Raw genomic sequence first — 15757 nt, 5'->3', positions numbered from 1 at the left:
AATTGATTGTTAGCTGCCAGACGAGGTTGATCTGTTAACCTCTAACAACTTATGAAGAAATTGAAAAAAATGTTTTAGAATGCAATTCAATACCATATCTGGTTCCTCTTGGGACTATTCTAGAGTCACTTTCTTGAGTTAATGTTACATTAAAAATGAATAAATAAAATTAAATCAGCGTTGAAGTATCGTCCTAAACAAAATGATTTTATTATTGTTATAACAAGTTAAAAAAACATGCCAAAAAGGAATTGTAGACAGTATGCTTACAAATGAATGTTTATTACATTACAAGTATAAATTGTCATGAGCAAATACTCATGGCTTCAATTCTTCAATCAAAATCTTTCCTTCTTTCTTCCCCTTCTTTAAGCTTTCCTCAACAGCTGACTTTGACTGGTTCATCAGGTTCAGTTCATGCACCCTTCTACCATGTTCATTCCACAACTCGATGGCCAGTAATCGAATTTGGCTCGAGTTGCCAAGCACCCAGGCTTGAAAGAACTCGCACTTCTTACCCCCCAGGAAGTATTTTTGTCTCCTTAAGCCTTCATCGCCCTCCTTGGACAGACCGGATCTGGCCTGGTGGAAGACTGAGCGCAGCTGACTCAAGGCAGCGAGACAGTATCCTGCCACATCAGCTCTATCTCTGCCAGTCAGGATGTGAGCTACAGCTTCCACAGCTCTGACCACAGCACCTGAATTTTCCATTTCCAGGTGCACTCCAGCACCAGATATTTGAGCCTGCCCACATGCCAAGCCTTCTTGTACTGAAGAGAAGACCCTGCTGGAGTTAAATGCGTCAGAAACAGAAAGAATCATATCAATGAATTCAAACTTCAGTGAGTCTGTGTCCCCATTAAACAGGAAAAGGGTGAAGGTGTAGCAGAAGAGAGCATTAACTAAACTGTAACACACCAGTGGTGACGGATTGGCACATAAGTTGCTCAGTTGGGGTATTTTCGAAGAAATCGGAGGCACATTTGAACCTTTTTTTGAACCTTGAATGCCACTCTGTTGTCTCCTCTCAGCTTTCTTTGGCTTCACATTTCTGTGCTCACTTTTATTACTAGGTAAAGAGGTTGCATTACTCAAGTCACCCTGCAGAACCTCAACCAGTGCCTGCCCTGAATTCTCATGCTCCTCCCACCAGGGCTTCCAGATTGGCACCAGGCCACCAATGGCACCACCACGAAGCAAGCCCATGAACTTCTCCTTCTCCTTGTTGTTGAGAAGCGCCCACAGCTCCTCCTCTGAAAGTTTATCAATATCAAGAGGTGACAGCTGATCAACCATGCATTCATCTTCCACATCGTCTCCACCCCCAAGTGCTTCTAGCTTCCTCAAAATTTCCTCAATCTCAGAGTCGCTTTCTGCTGCAGATTCCTGAATCTCTGCTAATCTGGACAAAAGCTCCACAGCCTGGACTCTCTCCTCTGCATCACCAGCGTCACTGTCCTGCAATACTCCAACTTCTTGCAGCAAACTCTTCATGCCACCATCTGTCGTGTGTGCCTTCTGTCTGAGTCCAACAAGAATCTCCTGCATCTTTCTCCTTCCATCAGCCTCTGTTTTCCCCATATCCTTCAGCTCGTGGAGAACTGACTCCTTGTAGAACTCCTCCGAGCAGGCAGAGTGGTCTGGGCTCTGGTAGCAAGTCAAGCCACAGTAATGCAGGTTGCAGCGTGGACAGGTGTAGCAGGAAGGTTTGCGCCGACACAACATACACATCCTCCCTGTGTTCTCCTCATCCGATCGCATAGCTGGGGTGAGGAAGTCTTCAGGTCCAGAGGTGGCTCCTCTCGCTGGTACCAGGATTCCCTCTCGGACTTCATGTTCTGGCTCAGGTTGCCAGTCCTCCTTTGGACCAACATCAGTGAGAAGATTTCTAATAGATTGAGGAAGTCTTCGTCTTCTAATTGGATTCATGTCTTTCAAAATTCCTGCCCTATAAAATGAAGGAATGGCACATCCAAAGTACCTACATGAGAAAAAAAGCAAACGTAGCTCAATATAATTCACAGCATATTTTAAGTTCACTCTGAAGTGACATGAACAATTTACACCCGTTGCTACAATAACCTCGCTTTTAGTTACATAAAGCTTGGAAACCGTAGTATTTTACCCACGTAAAACTCACATATATGACGATGCACGCGGTTTAGATTTAACCAACGTTGCTGTTGTGTTTCCTCGTCAGTCCGCCGCCATGATGGCTGACTGATGACGTAATTCCAATTTAAAGCGACAGCGCACTGTTTTCGTGAAACTAGTCAAAGCACCAACGGTCTTCCCAAAAGGCTTTAATATGCATCATCGCCATACTTCAACACCGTTTTCATTAATAAAATATTTGATTTAGGTTATTGGACAGCCGAACCTAAATTAATTTCATTCATTTATCGTGTTCATTATTTTAAAAGTCTATCTCGGGGTTTGTGTGTCAAATAATATGGTGGAAAAGTTGTTTAATTCACTTTGGCAAATGCTTGTTAGTTTGACGGACACAAGCTAGAGCGGTCAGAATATTTATATTATTTAGAAAAAAAGAAACAAAAAAGGAAATCAGATCATCATAATATTTATCGCTGAGTAAATAAACTACACATAGACAACATAATAGAATCGAAATGGCTGTTATTAGGACTGAAATGAAAGAATCATAACAACCAAAGTGTAACATTAAAAACTGGTCGATACATTTTTATGATTTATTAAATTTTTCCACACTTCACATCAAAAGTACTAATAAAAATTCTTTGCTGAAGACAAACAAAATAATGGAATGATGAATAATTTAATTGCAATAACAGAGGCAATAAGAGGCAAGATTTGTCAAAAACTTACTCACTGTCGTGTTAAAGTGATCATGCTAAATAAAGTGACTCTCAGCTCTAAATAGTTTATATTACATATCATGATGAACTTGCAGCTGGAAAGTGCACCAATGATTGAACAAAGCATCTGTGCATGCTGCTGTCTCTCTACTGTCTCTCATTTTCTGTCAGTCTCTTCTCATGTCTGTTTGTGTTTGTGTCTCTCTGACGGTGTGCCGTGTCTACATCTCCCATAGGGCTGTTTGCTATGAGGTGATTGTCCCCTGCAGGTGGTCAATCAAGCTAAAGGTCATGCAGGTGGGGAGTTGTCAGATGGTTGTCTACCCCTGACCGGGCCGAGGGGCTCCTGTGCGGTCTGACAGAGCCCGTGGGTTAGCAGGCCGGACGAGGGGGTCTAAGGTTGACACGTGGCATGCTGTCTTGGCCCCGCCCCTGGCTTTCGTGCCCACATTCCTGGGTAGTCTGCTGCCTCCTCATGTCTACCTTCCTCTGACTTGGCACACCATGTGACATGGCTGTGCAGCCTCTCTAACTTGCCTTTTATCATCTTATTCAGCAAAAGACAAGCAAACGCTGAGGCTAAGTACATAAACAAAACTATACATTAATTACAGCTATATTTATTAGCAATAATAACCAAAGGCAATAGAACTAGTGGGGGAATTGAAAATGTTGTAGATGCTGTGTGTATAATAACTGACAGCCAAGTGTAAACTTCTTTCCCGGTCTCCTCCGTTTTCCATCCCTTTCCATTTTTCCTTTCATACATGTTATTTCATGAATGGAGCAGGAAGGTCGGCCCACATCCTCTGGGCTGAAAGCATCAATGCACTGCCTGAATAATTTATCCAAATCTATTATTTACCTTTTGTTTTCCTCTCCTCAGAGGACGTCTTCGCTCTCCTCGTCTCTCGTCATTGACAGCCCTCACCTGTTCCCTCAGTTCATGCCAACAGAATCCATTGGTCTTGTTGACCAGAGTGACCGTGTTTGTGCACCGCAGTGTGTTACGCGTTAACACTTGTACTGGTGACCTGACAATGTTGATACCAGCCGCCAGTGTTGGGGTGCGTTAGCTGCACCGAGCCGAAGTCAGCTCTTCGGGCCGACTACCACTGCGTGGAATTGTGTGCTTGTGTTTCCAATTAAATACACGCATGCCATGCTACACACTCTCCACCATTATGTAATAAACCACATGTGGCAAAGCTAAAATATAAAAATAAATAAATAATTAATAAACATATTCTATAATTATTATTATTATTATTATTATTATTATTATTATTATTATTATTATTATTATTATTATTATTATTGTTATTATTATTATTATTATTATTATTATTATTATTATTATTATTATTATTATTATCAAGCACTTTAAAATAGGCACATTTGCCACTCGGGCATTTTACCTTAAAAAATAAAGCATTGAAAGTCTAACATATGTGTTTTGTTATGTTTTATTTAACCAGAAAGCCAACATGACAACCAGTAGCTCTGCACCCCTACGAGTCTGCAACTGCAACTCTGATAACATCTCTGACCACAAAAAAAAAATCTCTGTTTTCCATTCATGTCTTCCATATATTTTTAGACACCATCCAGATCATCACCCCGTCGCAGCACCTCTGCATGATCATCATCCCTCTCTTGGCTCCTCTAATTCTGACTCCATATTTATCACATGTTTCCTGAAGGAAGTATCACTGCCCGCCGCCGTCTGACCTACAGCCTAGCATCGCTCCATCCCCACGAGATGGAGCAACATATCAGGCAAAGGGAATGGATGGATGGAAGCCTCAGTGAAGGAGAGGAAAGAGGACGTGTCAGTATCCCACAGGATTGGTCTCTGTCTGTCTGAATCAGGAAGTGAGAATGTGATGATTGGTGAGACGGAGTGCAGACATCTCTTTAGTGTGTTTGTGTGTGTCAAGCTTCAGCGTCATGTGTGAAGATCACAGCTTCACAGCTTGTGGCAACCAGGGCTGACAATGTAAAGCACTAAAATGCCAGAGAGGACCGGGCCGTGATGTGATATGTTGTGTGAGTGATTGTGTGTCATTCGGGACATTTGATGGACATTAACACCACTTTAAAGTCTGAAAGCGCTAATGCTATCAAGAGCACCACCTTTGGGACAGTCAAAGATATCTGGGGGAAAAACACACTTCCAACATTTCGCCCTCTTTTATTGTTTCCACGGATGAATACTTAGGTGGAGACAGGACTGTGTGTGTACTTCCTCTCCCACACGAATGTAGGCCAGCTCACCGTCGGCCTCGCTTCCCATCCTGCACTGTCACAATAACACTCTAATTCTTGTCTGCTCTTATTCGTCAACCTTCATCCAGCTCTTGTTAGAAATCTACGTTCATCTCTTTCTTACACGAGGCGTTAGTCAGAGAGAACTGTCTGGAAGATCTTCCAAACAAACAGTGCAGTGATCGGACACCCAGGCACTGATACGCTTACAGTCACATCATTATATCCGTGTTAGCAGGAAGGAGCCGTCACCAAAACCTACATCCATCTCATGTTCTACCTTCATCAGCTCCTCGCATGAGGTGTGACTCACTGAGGAAGATAGAAGATGTCCCAGCGATCATCTCAACAAATGCTTCGGTCATCAGATGCTGTGATGTAGAAACAGTGACATCATTATACACGTATTAGAAGCACGTATTATACACGCACCGACACCCTCATCCGTGTTGGTTCTGTTTGTGGCCTGGATTTTGACAGATGCTGTTCAGCATATAAACATCAAGTCTTAAAGGGTGTTTCATTTCGATCTTTAGCAGTGTGAAGTTAAATGCTAAAGGGATCATATCAAGGCTGTACACCAATATTAACATAAGCTCATACGAGGAAAAAATAACATAATTTATTATCATATCACTGCGTAAGAAAACATTCATGAACTGTCATGGCAACAAAGGTTAAGTCCAAAAGTAGCAAACAATGGTAGCTATAATCGTAGCTATAGAATAAGAGGCTAGGCATGGTGGGTTGGAAATCTGAAGAGCAAGAATGAAAACTGAACAAGAAGGCCAACCAGATAAAAGGTTTAAATGCTGCGATGAACAGACGGGGCCAGGAAGAAATAAGGATACAAAATACGAAGTAAAATAGGCTTGATGGGACGTGAAAACTCAAGGGTGACCAATACCGTACCTGAGAGCAGATCTCCAGGCTGTATAGATGTAAAATGTGAGCAGTGCGATACATACAATCAAATATGTCTTCATTTGGTTATCAATGCAACAAGCCGTCAATAAAGTGAAACATGCTAGCAAAGTCCCAAGTTTTGGAGATATTTTGTCACTTCAAACTCTTTCAATAAATACTTTAAAATAAATATGTGTAATATTTGATATTTATTTCCACAAATGAATGTGAGTAAATAACAGTGACCTATTCAGTAATAAATAAAATTAATGATTAATATTAAAATAAATTAAAAGCTCAGCAGTGACTTACTAGATTAATGAAATTCAACAAATTCATTAAACAAATCCTACATTATGTTTAATAAATAATTTCTTTTTTTCAATTTTACGCCAACATTTTATTTTAAACTAATGATGGTAATGAAATGAATACAGCACGTTGCCTTAAAGTAGTTAGTCACCATGCAGTTTGATTTGTTTCCTCATTTTTATGACCCCAGATTTTCCCCAAATTTCTTGTGTCAGACTGCATTCACATCAAGATACGTGCAGGACCACCAAAATTTCACTGGTGATTTTCGGCAGTCTGGGCCTCCACCTAGCCAGACGTTCTGACCCTGTTAGTGTTTGGTGATAAAGGTTGTGTGTTAGTGTGTTTGACAGTGCTGGTGCTCTGGCTGTGACGCTGACGTTAGTCGATCGGGACACTTCACCTCTGCTTTGGGAAAAGACTCGCAGTGAACCTGCCCTGCAGCACAGCACGGGGCGTCTGGGCGTGGGTTTTGGAGAAAGGAGGCTATAATAAGAGCGTGTGGCCTCCCTGAGCTAAGGCCAGGGCTAATTTTGTGTTTGACTTCACAGCTTTAAACAGCTATTTTGTGATTAATAATTTACAACCGGAAGTGAGACACATCAAATGATCCAAAAGTTTTAATTTGTATTTGTGCTCAAAGTGAAGTCATTATAGTGATACACACTGTGTGATGCACACCTCCCCTCCTCACCAAAATATATATTAAACAAAAAAACGAAGTGATAGAGAAACAGAGGGGAATGTTTTATCACTCACTGAACTGGTGACAGCATAAACGCCAGTCTTTAATCTGGAGATGTAAATCTGTCCCCAAACAGCAGCGGTCTGTCTCCTCATGTGTCCGGCCGGACTATAGTCATCATGTGATGTTTCTTCCGGGATTGTTCCTCAAATAACACACGAAAACTGGCACGTTCTAGACCGCCTCTTTGATGCTCCCACTTCATTTAATATGTTTGGTCATGTGAAATTTCATCATTACAAAGAGATCAGATTTTGATGTTGCGGTGGCTCTCATATAAGCCTTGCCGCACCGCCAGACTAGTTTATACGTGGCAGAGGCCCCGTTGAACACTCATTTGCAAAGTCTCAGTTTTGTTTCAGAAAGACTCCAGTAAGACGGCCACAGTTTGCCGACAGTTGCAGAAGAAAAATGTCAGAGCAGAATCACAAATCAAGAAGGTTCGATTCCTGGCTCGGACCAGTGGCCTTTCTGCATGGAGCTTGCATGTTCAATCCGGGTCCGAGTGGGTTTTCTCCAGGTACTCCGGTTTCCTCCCACACTCCAAAGACATGCTACGTCGGTTAATTGGGCATTCTAAAATTGCCCCTAGGTCTGCGTATGCGTGTGCCCTGCGATGGACTGGGGACCTGTCCAGGGTGTGTTCCTGCCTCTCGCCTATTGACTGCTGGGATAGGCTCCAGCACTCCCCACACCCTCAACAGGACTAAGAGGTGGTTAGCTGAAGATGTACGAATTTAAACATGCTGACCCATTTTTCATGACATTTCATTGTTTTGATTTTTTACATTCTATCCAAATTTCACAAAAAGAATTGGTTTGAATGAATTGCTTAAGTGAAGCCTCTTGTTTGATATATATGATTGAAATTTGACTCGCTTCCAGTCATAATATTTAAGTTCACCAAAACCACTCAAAGCATGGAGGAAAAAATACATAAATAAATGCACCAGAGACAAAAGCTTAGGTCTCAGGCGGTTAAGGAGTATTAAGGACGCATGTCCTGCGTATGAAAAAAAGAAAAAAGACTGAACTGGTAATGTGCACGTTGCAGAGTTGTTAACTTCTGATATTAGCATTTCAAACTCAATCATCTTCAATGTATCAATGTATGATAGACACTCCCTTGACTCTTTAGGTGGTACTTCTCCATCACAGATACACACCAAGTCATGTCCATCTTGGATGCCAATCCTTGACTAAATGTCAACAACAATAGGCAGATTAAGGCTGAGATCAACAACACCGGAGACAGCTGGAGTTTACTCATCTGTGATGTTCCTGTGAAACACAAGATATGATGTGAAATATGTTTTTTTTGTCATTAATGATCGGGTGTTTGGGGCTGCGCAAGGGCTACTGTCACGATCGCGCACCAATGGAGGTGCCACAACTGTACTCATCTATTATTTCTCCTCAACAGCCCCAAGTCTTCTGCTCGAGGGTCCGCGTTGCCTCAGGGAGAAGAAGACGGGGGGCAGGATGCTTATATATGGCTGGCCTGGGGCGAAATAGAAGAGGATGATGATTCAGTCAACATCGTATTTCAGAGGTTTTCTTTATTATTCTTATTGTGACTTTTTAGATCCTCCCTCCCCACCTTTGACATCCACCCATCCATCCGCCAGCCCTTTGGTGCCTTGTCCATCACTGTATCTGTCTCCTGTCTGACCTCGAGCCACACAAGCCCAATTTCTGTTTTTCATCAACACATCCATGTCTTGATTCTGCAGGCAAGGTGGCTGCAGGTGGTCGCGCCGGGTCTGTCGGAGGGTGGTGAAGCTGTCGTTCGCGGTGCGTGTGTGTCGGTGAGAGGGGCGTGAAGACAGCTGTCACGCTGTCTCAAGATCATATGTTGGCTGTCAGACAAGCTGTAAGTAACTGACATCAAAGATATACCACGACTGATGTTTTATTGTGAGAGAAAAAGACAAAAAGAATCAAGACACAACAAAGAATAAAGAACACAGAGATGATAAATCATTCAAACTAACTAAATGTATTTTCATCTTTGTAACAAATTAACCACACAAAAACGCAAAGCTTTGTCCTCTGACAAAATAAAAACATTTAGCATGCATGCAGCAAAGCACAGGATTTAAAAAATGAGAAGCTGACTGCGCAAAAAAAAAGTCAAGTCAAACCAAATTTATTCAGACTTCATCAGCAACTTCGCCAGAAACACAGGAGGAGCAAAAGAAACACAGGAGGGTAATGAATAGGTGAGAGACACAAACATCCGCTCATTAACACTCACAGACCATGCATGATCAAATGATTACCTTTGGCTGTAGCCTCTTGGTCTGTGCGACACATTTAAGGTGAGCACATTCTATCCAATTCAGATCGATTCATTGTAAATTCTTTCCCAAATATACAGACATTTCCATCGATCATTTTTGGTGGAACATTTCCATTTTTATTCAACATTTGATGGTGAAGTGATGTAGTGAAGATGTGCATTCTGTTCATTCCCTCCTGTGTGTTGTGTGTGTGTGTGTGTGTGTGTGTGTGTGTGTGTGTGTGTGTGTGTGTGTGTGTGTGTGTGTGTGTGTGTGTGTGTCAGGGGTCTCATCTCCAGGCCCCCAGCCTGTCCAGGTAAATATCACATTCACACATCAGTGGACACAGCATTGATCCCACACATGCCGCAGCATCCTCTCCTCTGCTGTATGATTCTGATGTCCAGGGAGATGGTGGAGGCGGACGGCTCTCTATCGGCCGCAGAGCAGCTGTCGTTTCAGGTTAGTGCTGGCAAGAGGTGGCAGAAGAGGAGAGGGATGAATAAGTGAAGAGGCTGCAGACTGGACTCATGTTAAATGTAGAAAGGCTAACGGACCAGACGGCTCCTCTGTGTGTGTGCGTGTGTGTGTGTGTTCCAGTGGGCAGAACCTGTGTCTGGGTCGACGGAGCACTGCAGAGGACCTGCTGCCTGCCCTGCTGAGCTCCCAATTAGCCCACACCACTGGAGCAGGACACACACAAATACACACGCACGCTCACACACACACTCACATGACCCCAGAGAGAGGCTTCAAACTTGCTTGTCGTCTACTGTTAGATCACACCGCACCAGGCCAACACCACGACACACACAGACACACTCTCGGATGCAAAGTTATGCTAAGAGTCATTTGATGAGGACATCATACGTACACACAGAAGAACAGCCACGTGTGTTTGTCAAGAGGACACTTGGAAACAGTCAGCACAGGCCAGCAGAAAGAAAATTAATAAATGAATCATTGACAGGATTCACACATGGAAGAGTGATTTAACCCCTTTGCTGCTTTATTCCCCCATTTTTTTCTAGAAAGAGGAAACATCAATGTGTATCATCAAATGATGGCAACAGAATAGATTTATATGTGGTCAGAGTTGATCACAGGAATTGATGAAAATACTAATACTACTACTGCTGCTACTACTACTACTACTACTAATAATATATTAATATCATGGTTGTTATTGTTGTCGTTATTGTCATTATGTACAAAATAAAATTAAGATTCATTAAACCAAGTGTGATGATCATCACTCTTCATTTGTTGAAGGATTTAATCTAGCTGTAATAAAATACTAATAATGTAGTTTGGCTTGAAGGCATCTAAACAGTACATATAAAAACAAACAACTAATAAATATATAACATAAAAATAGTAAATAAATTCCAAATTAATTAAAAACAACTATGTTTGCATGTATAAGCACAGCTACAGAGATGAGTTGCTGAAAAGCAAAATGTATCATGGTCAATTATCAGATATATAAAACATCTGAATATTTCAAGTATATTACAGAACAGTTTATTATTGCTCATGTCATGATATCAAAAAAAAAACAAAAAAACAAAAACAAGTGCCTTTCATTTACTGTAGAGATATATACTCATGAAATGCATTCAAAAAATATTCTACCAAACACATTAACTGTAAGTATTTCAATCAAATCATTTATTTCCTTGTAATCTAATCTAATGTAATTTGACATATAGACTGAGACTTAACTCAAATTTGAATACAAAAAATATATGATAAAAATAACCAATTTGAAGCCTACTATTGTGGTAGACAGGATAAGTGGTCAGAGCAGAAGGGGCACAAATCACTGGCAGCTAAGAGATTGCTGTCTGACATGAAGTTCAAAAGTGACGCAAAGGTCCTTCCAAAAACAAAAATATACATGCTTGTCCCAGGATAGTTTGTTATTCCTCGCAGTCTGATATTTCACTGTGTCTCTGAACTCTCCATTCAAGTGCATCTTTCCATGAAGGAAAACAAAATTCCAATCGCGTGTTCCCTTGAGTGGGATCGATGTGTAACCAGGAGCTCGGGGCCGAGCCGTGCAGCAGAAGGAGGGAAGTGGCGGGGCAGATGATGAAGATGAGGAAGAGGCTGGATGCAAACATAGGTCGTGGCCTTCACTCTGCCAGCTCAGGGAGAAGATCGTCCTTGCTTTGTTAAATGACTTCTTCCAGCTGAACTCTTTCTTCAATATCAGTCCTAGTAAGGAAGTCAGAACTGCATGTAACCTGGAGTTCCCAGGGTGACCTCGGCATACAGCTCTCACACTCCATCAATCCCTTTATGTCGTTTCAATAGCGTTGCCGCTTGTGACAACAGCACGTGCATGGAGCCGTGTTGACATTTTAGTTAGTTAAAGGTGGTCCATGAGTGGAACCCCAAACACCTGGAATTTACAGGGATGAGAATCTGAGCCCCATGAAGAAAGTGAGTGATAATGTAGTAGTGAGCAATTCACTCTGAAAAATGAGCCTACAGTCCCTGTAATCGCCAGGCCCGATTGACGTCAGCAGTAGTAAGCATGTAACCTAAGCATGGATCGTGGCCCTGGACAACAAGCACCACCGCTTGAAAGACGAGGAAGCGTGCTTTGAGTTGGGAGGGAAAGCCATGCATTTTTGAGTTTCTTACTTGACTTTCTTACTGCCAAAGCTCAGCGCTTTCGACCAAACTCTCACATTTCATAGTGGACAGTCTCATTAAGCCTTCATTGGAGTGAAGAAACATATTTTTGGAATCAATAAAATGACTACTGTTTGTGAAATGTGACGGTAAAAAGCGCCAACCTCTGTGTGTGTGTTGCACTTCTTTTTGCCATCTTTTTTGGCCATTTTTGTAGTCCCATTCTCTACTCTACTTTCAAAGAGGTTGCCAAAATAGTGACATTATTATGACGATTAAAAATGCTAAATGACCATCATTGTATTTTTGATATTTTTATTTTCAAGGATTTTTCGATGGCTACTGACACTGATGTTTTTATTTGTAGATTTAAGCCACTGCATTGATGTCGATGGTTGCCCATTTTGTACGTGACTATTAAAATTACACTGTTGACTGCAGCACTTTAAATTAAGAAATTAAATTAAAACAGGCAAAATGAAGTGCTTGCTCAGTATTGATGCAGCTGTCTCAGCGGCAGAGGCAGGTGCATAAGTATATTTTAAAAAAAAGTATATAAAAAGCACAAGTAACAATAAGTATTAGGCACTAAAATACCCAGCTGTACCGTACATGTCAAGTTCCTCGACAACCGTTCGTTCGAGAAATGGTGCTGCCGCTAGATGGCAGTGCAACATTTCTATTGCTGCAAACGGACTGGCTTCTCACTCGAGCCAGTTTAACCTCAATGATCATTATCGTATAGGATTCTTTATCTCACCAGAGCTCAGAAACACATGGATATTAGAGGCTAACAAGGCCAACAATTCAAGAAAGAAGCACACAAAGAAAAGCTTACTCTTCTGTGTATGCCTGAACACAAAGCTCATTCTAACTGCAGGGACTTCTTTAGTTCACGTCATGTACACATTTAGAAAAACATTCATTTTGCGAAGTATAAACAAACGAACTGCTAGATGTCCACCAGGTGTCAGTAGACCAGCGGGAGGGACTCTGAAAGGGGAAAGGCTCACTCTAGTCAGTTTGTAAGCCAGATCAAAGAATGATCCTCATCCGCATTTTGCACAAATGAATCATAAAAAAATCAATATTAATACATTGACACAGGATTGTTTTCATTTCCACACAGGTGATGGCAATAGGTGCCTTAGACAGTTTGTATTCTTTACATGTACATGGGTACATGACAGAGTACTTGGACGACTGTTGACCCTTTATGTCACCTTCATAGTGCCAATTCTTCTACAGTCCCTAGAACATCGTTGCAAACTATGATCCACTTGCTGGGGCACATCTGGAACACCATCTACTCCAACACCACTAGTGATTCTGCTTTTAACTTCAGCGCTTTGAAACACATGGCCCAATGGAAATGCTGAACAAAGGCAGCACAATTTGTCCTACAACTGTGTACATCATGAAGGTCATAAATAACAACCCCTTCCACCATGTAGCTTTGTAAATGCTTTGCCATAGTTTCACGGAAGGCTGCAACTCAACTCACATTTCATTCATAAGCACAATGAAGCTCTCAGTCGAAGGTCGTGTCTGAATATAACCAATCTCATCACTGAGAAACCCATTTATTAGAATTCACTCTTAAACCACATTGCTGCAACTCTGTCAGAGATGGCAACTCATCAAAATAAACAGCGATAATGTGTTTGTGGACAAGTGTGTGTGAACTTTCTCCACAAGCTTGTGTGTGGTAGTAATCCGCACTGGGCAGCTGCACTCATTTGTATTCAGCCCCAAGGCACTTCTAGGCCATCGCGTTGATTAGGGATCAGAGCAAGAATAGACAGTGTAAGGAAGAGAGATAGACAGAGACAAAGAGAGGTTGAGTCTAAGCAGAAGAGAGAGAAGAGTCAGGGGTCCTCTGTAGAATAGTAAACAGTCTGCTAATGACGCTAATCCCATTGAGGATCAGCTTGACCCATGGATCATATCACATGGATTTATTTGTATTACGTATATAATTGACAAGGAGGAGCCCATTTCATTTGTTGGTCCAACCACCCAACCACAAACACTTCTATTGTACAGTCAGAATATAAACATGGTGGAGAGGTTTGGAGAGACTTAGCAGGATGACATGTAAATGAAAGGAGTGTTGTGTATTTCTAGGCACAATTTGCTAACAATTATTGTTTTGACCCGGCTCCTCAGCCAACAAAAGAAACCTGCACCCAGTGAGGAGCAGGAAATCAGCCTTTCAAGTGCTCTCGTATTTGAAGAGCGGAGGGCAAGGCGAGGCATGATTACAGCATTCTGTGGAGAGGAAGAGACGCCGGGTGATTTCAGACAGGCAGAGAAAAGGGCAGCAGAGGCTAAGATGAGCCTGTGTGGCTCCTCCACAAGATAATAGTCAACAAATTACGAAAAAGAAAAAAAAAAGTACAACTGAGCAGCCATTTATATAAACACACTGCTGCAGAAAACTTAAATTCTGTGTTCTATGTGCTTAGTCCATCATTGCTCAACTTAAGTTTCATGCCAGCAAAAGACTTGTAGTTGAAAAATCAACCACAAAAATAAGAGTTTTAATTTGTGTTTCACTTGCTTTCAATGCAATTTGTGCACTAACTGACATGTTTTAGTGGACCGATTTATTCATGAAGGTTTTCATTTCATAATGTCAAATCAAGTAGGCTCAATTTGTGTAAACACTTTGAGCCTCACAGTGCTGCTTTCAACTGAATTCATGATCGTCAGATTAATGACCCGACATGCCTGCTGCAGTCCACATATCTCCTTGGAAGCGAAAACAAAGAGGCAACCATTTATAACCAGGATTTGAAGCCTCCGCCATCACAGTTAAATCAGCTGTCAGATGGTTGCTTTTTTGTTGCTGTGTTCATATAGGAAATGGCGCAACACTTAGACAGCTGTCATTATATAAACCATTTTAAGTTGAAGTCTTTCAATCCTTTTGCTGGCTAAGTCTGAGGATCAGATAAAGGCAGGAGTGAGGAACTTAGTTATACAAGAAGCTTGGGTTGATTTGATGGCTGGATTAGAGGCAAGAGATCAGAATGATTGATGGACAAGTTCCAACGTTCCGGATAGCATGAAGCATGCTGGTGAAATGAAATGGGAACTTGGGCTAAATGACCAAAATCTACATTTGATAACTTTAATTATTTCGGCCGTAGTTTGATTTAAATCACAGCATAAAAATAGAATGCCAAATCACCACCCGTTCCACTAGGTTTAAAATACAGATCTCCATATCAATATGCTCATTCACCTTCTAATGCCTATATGTTACAAACTTGAAGTGCAAAGTTCTATGAATATTCTTGGAACTGGCTTCTGAGGCCAGGAGGTAAAACATCAAATTCTTGACACATTCTGAGCCAGAGATTTAAACATCTAATAATGTGGGCACTTCCCAGTAATAAAACAAACTGTAACAAACTTCCTCATTAAACAGTTAGTTTATTTTATCTCATTTAAAATGTCATGTATGGATCCACAACCAGAAACTGTAAACCAAAGCAAATATCTCTCAAGCTCTGTCGGTTAGGTTGATCATTTTTTGAGATGAATACTTTGCCAAATGGCTACATATTCAACATGTATTCAATCAGGTACAAGTGAAGGATTGCAAGTGTCAGGCGCGTCAACTTACATGCTAAAATGTTCATTATTTAGAATGGAAACACACGCTGAGTGAAGCAAATTGAGCCAATCAGACCTCAAGTTTGAATCGCTATTGCCCAATCGTAATGGCGCACGAGAGTCTAGTCCCGCCCCATCCA

General features: G+C 41.5%; 1 protein-coding gene across 1 annotated transcript; it reads right to left on the bottom strand.

The window, feature by feature from the left end:
• Nucleotides 1–178: 178 nt before the first annotated feature.
• znhit2 (zinc finger, HIT-type containing 2) lies at nucleotides 179–2229 on the bottom strand. The gene is made up of 2 exons (XM_053876014.1): nucleotides 2141–2229; nucleotides 179–1981 (listed from the first exon to the last, which is right to left on the bottom strand). Coding segments are annotated over exons 1-2 (1665 nt in total). The 5' UTR covers nucleotides 2143–2229; the 3' UTR covers nucleotides 179–318.
• Nucleotides 2230–15757: the final 13528 nt, after the last annotated feature.

Source organism: Synchiropus splendidus, chromosome 9 (genome assembly GCF_027744825.2).
Source record: "Synchiropus splendidus isolate RoL2022-P1 chromosome 9, RoL_Sspl_1.0, whole genome shotgun sequence".
Classification (NCBI taxonomy): domain Eukaryota; kingdom Metazoa; phylum Chordata; class Actinopteri; order Syngnathiformes; family Callionymidae; genus Synchiropus; species Synchiropus splendidus.
This window is presented reverse-complemented; position numbering and strand designations above follow the sequence as displayed.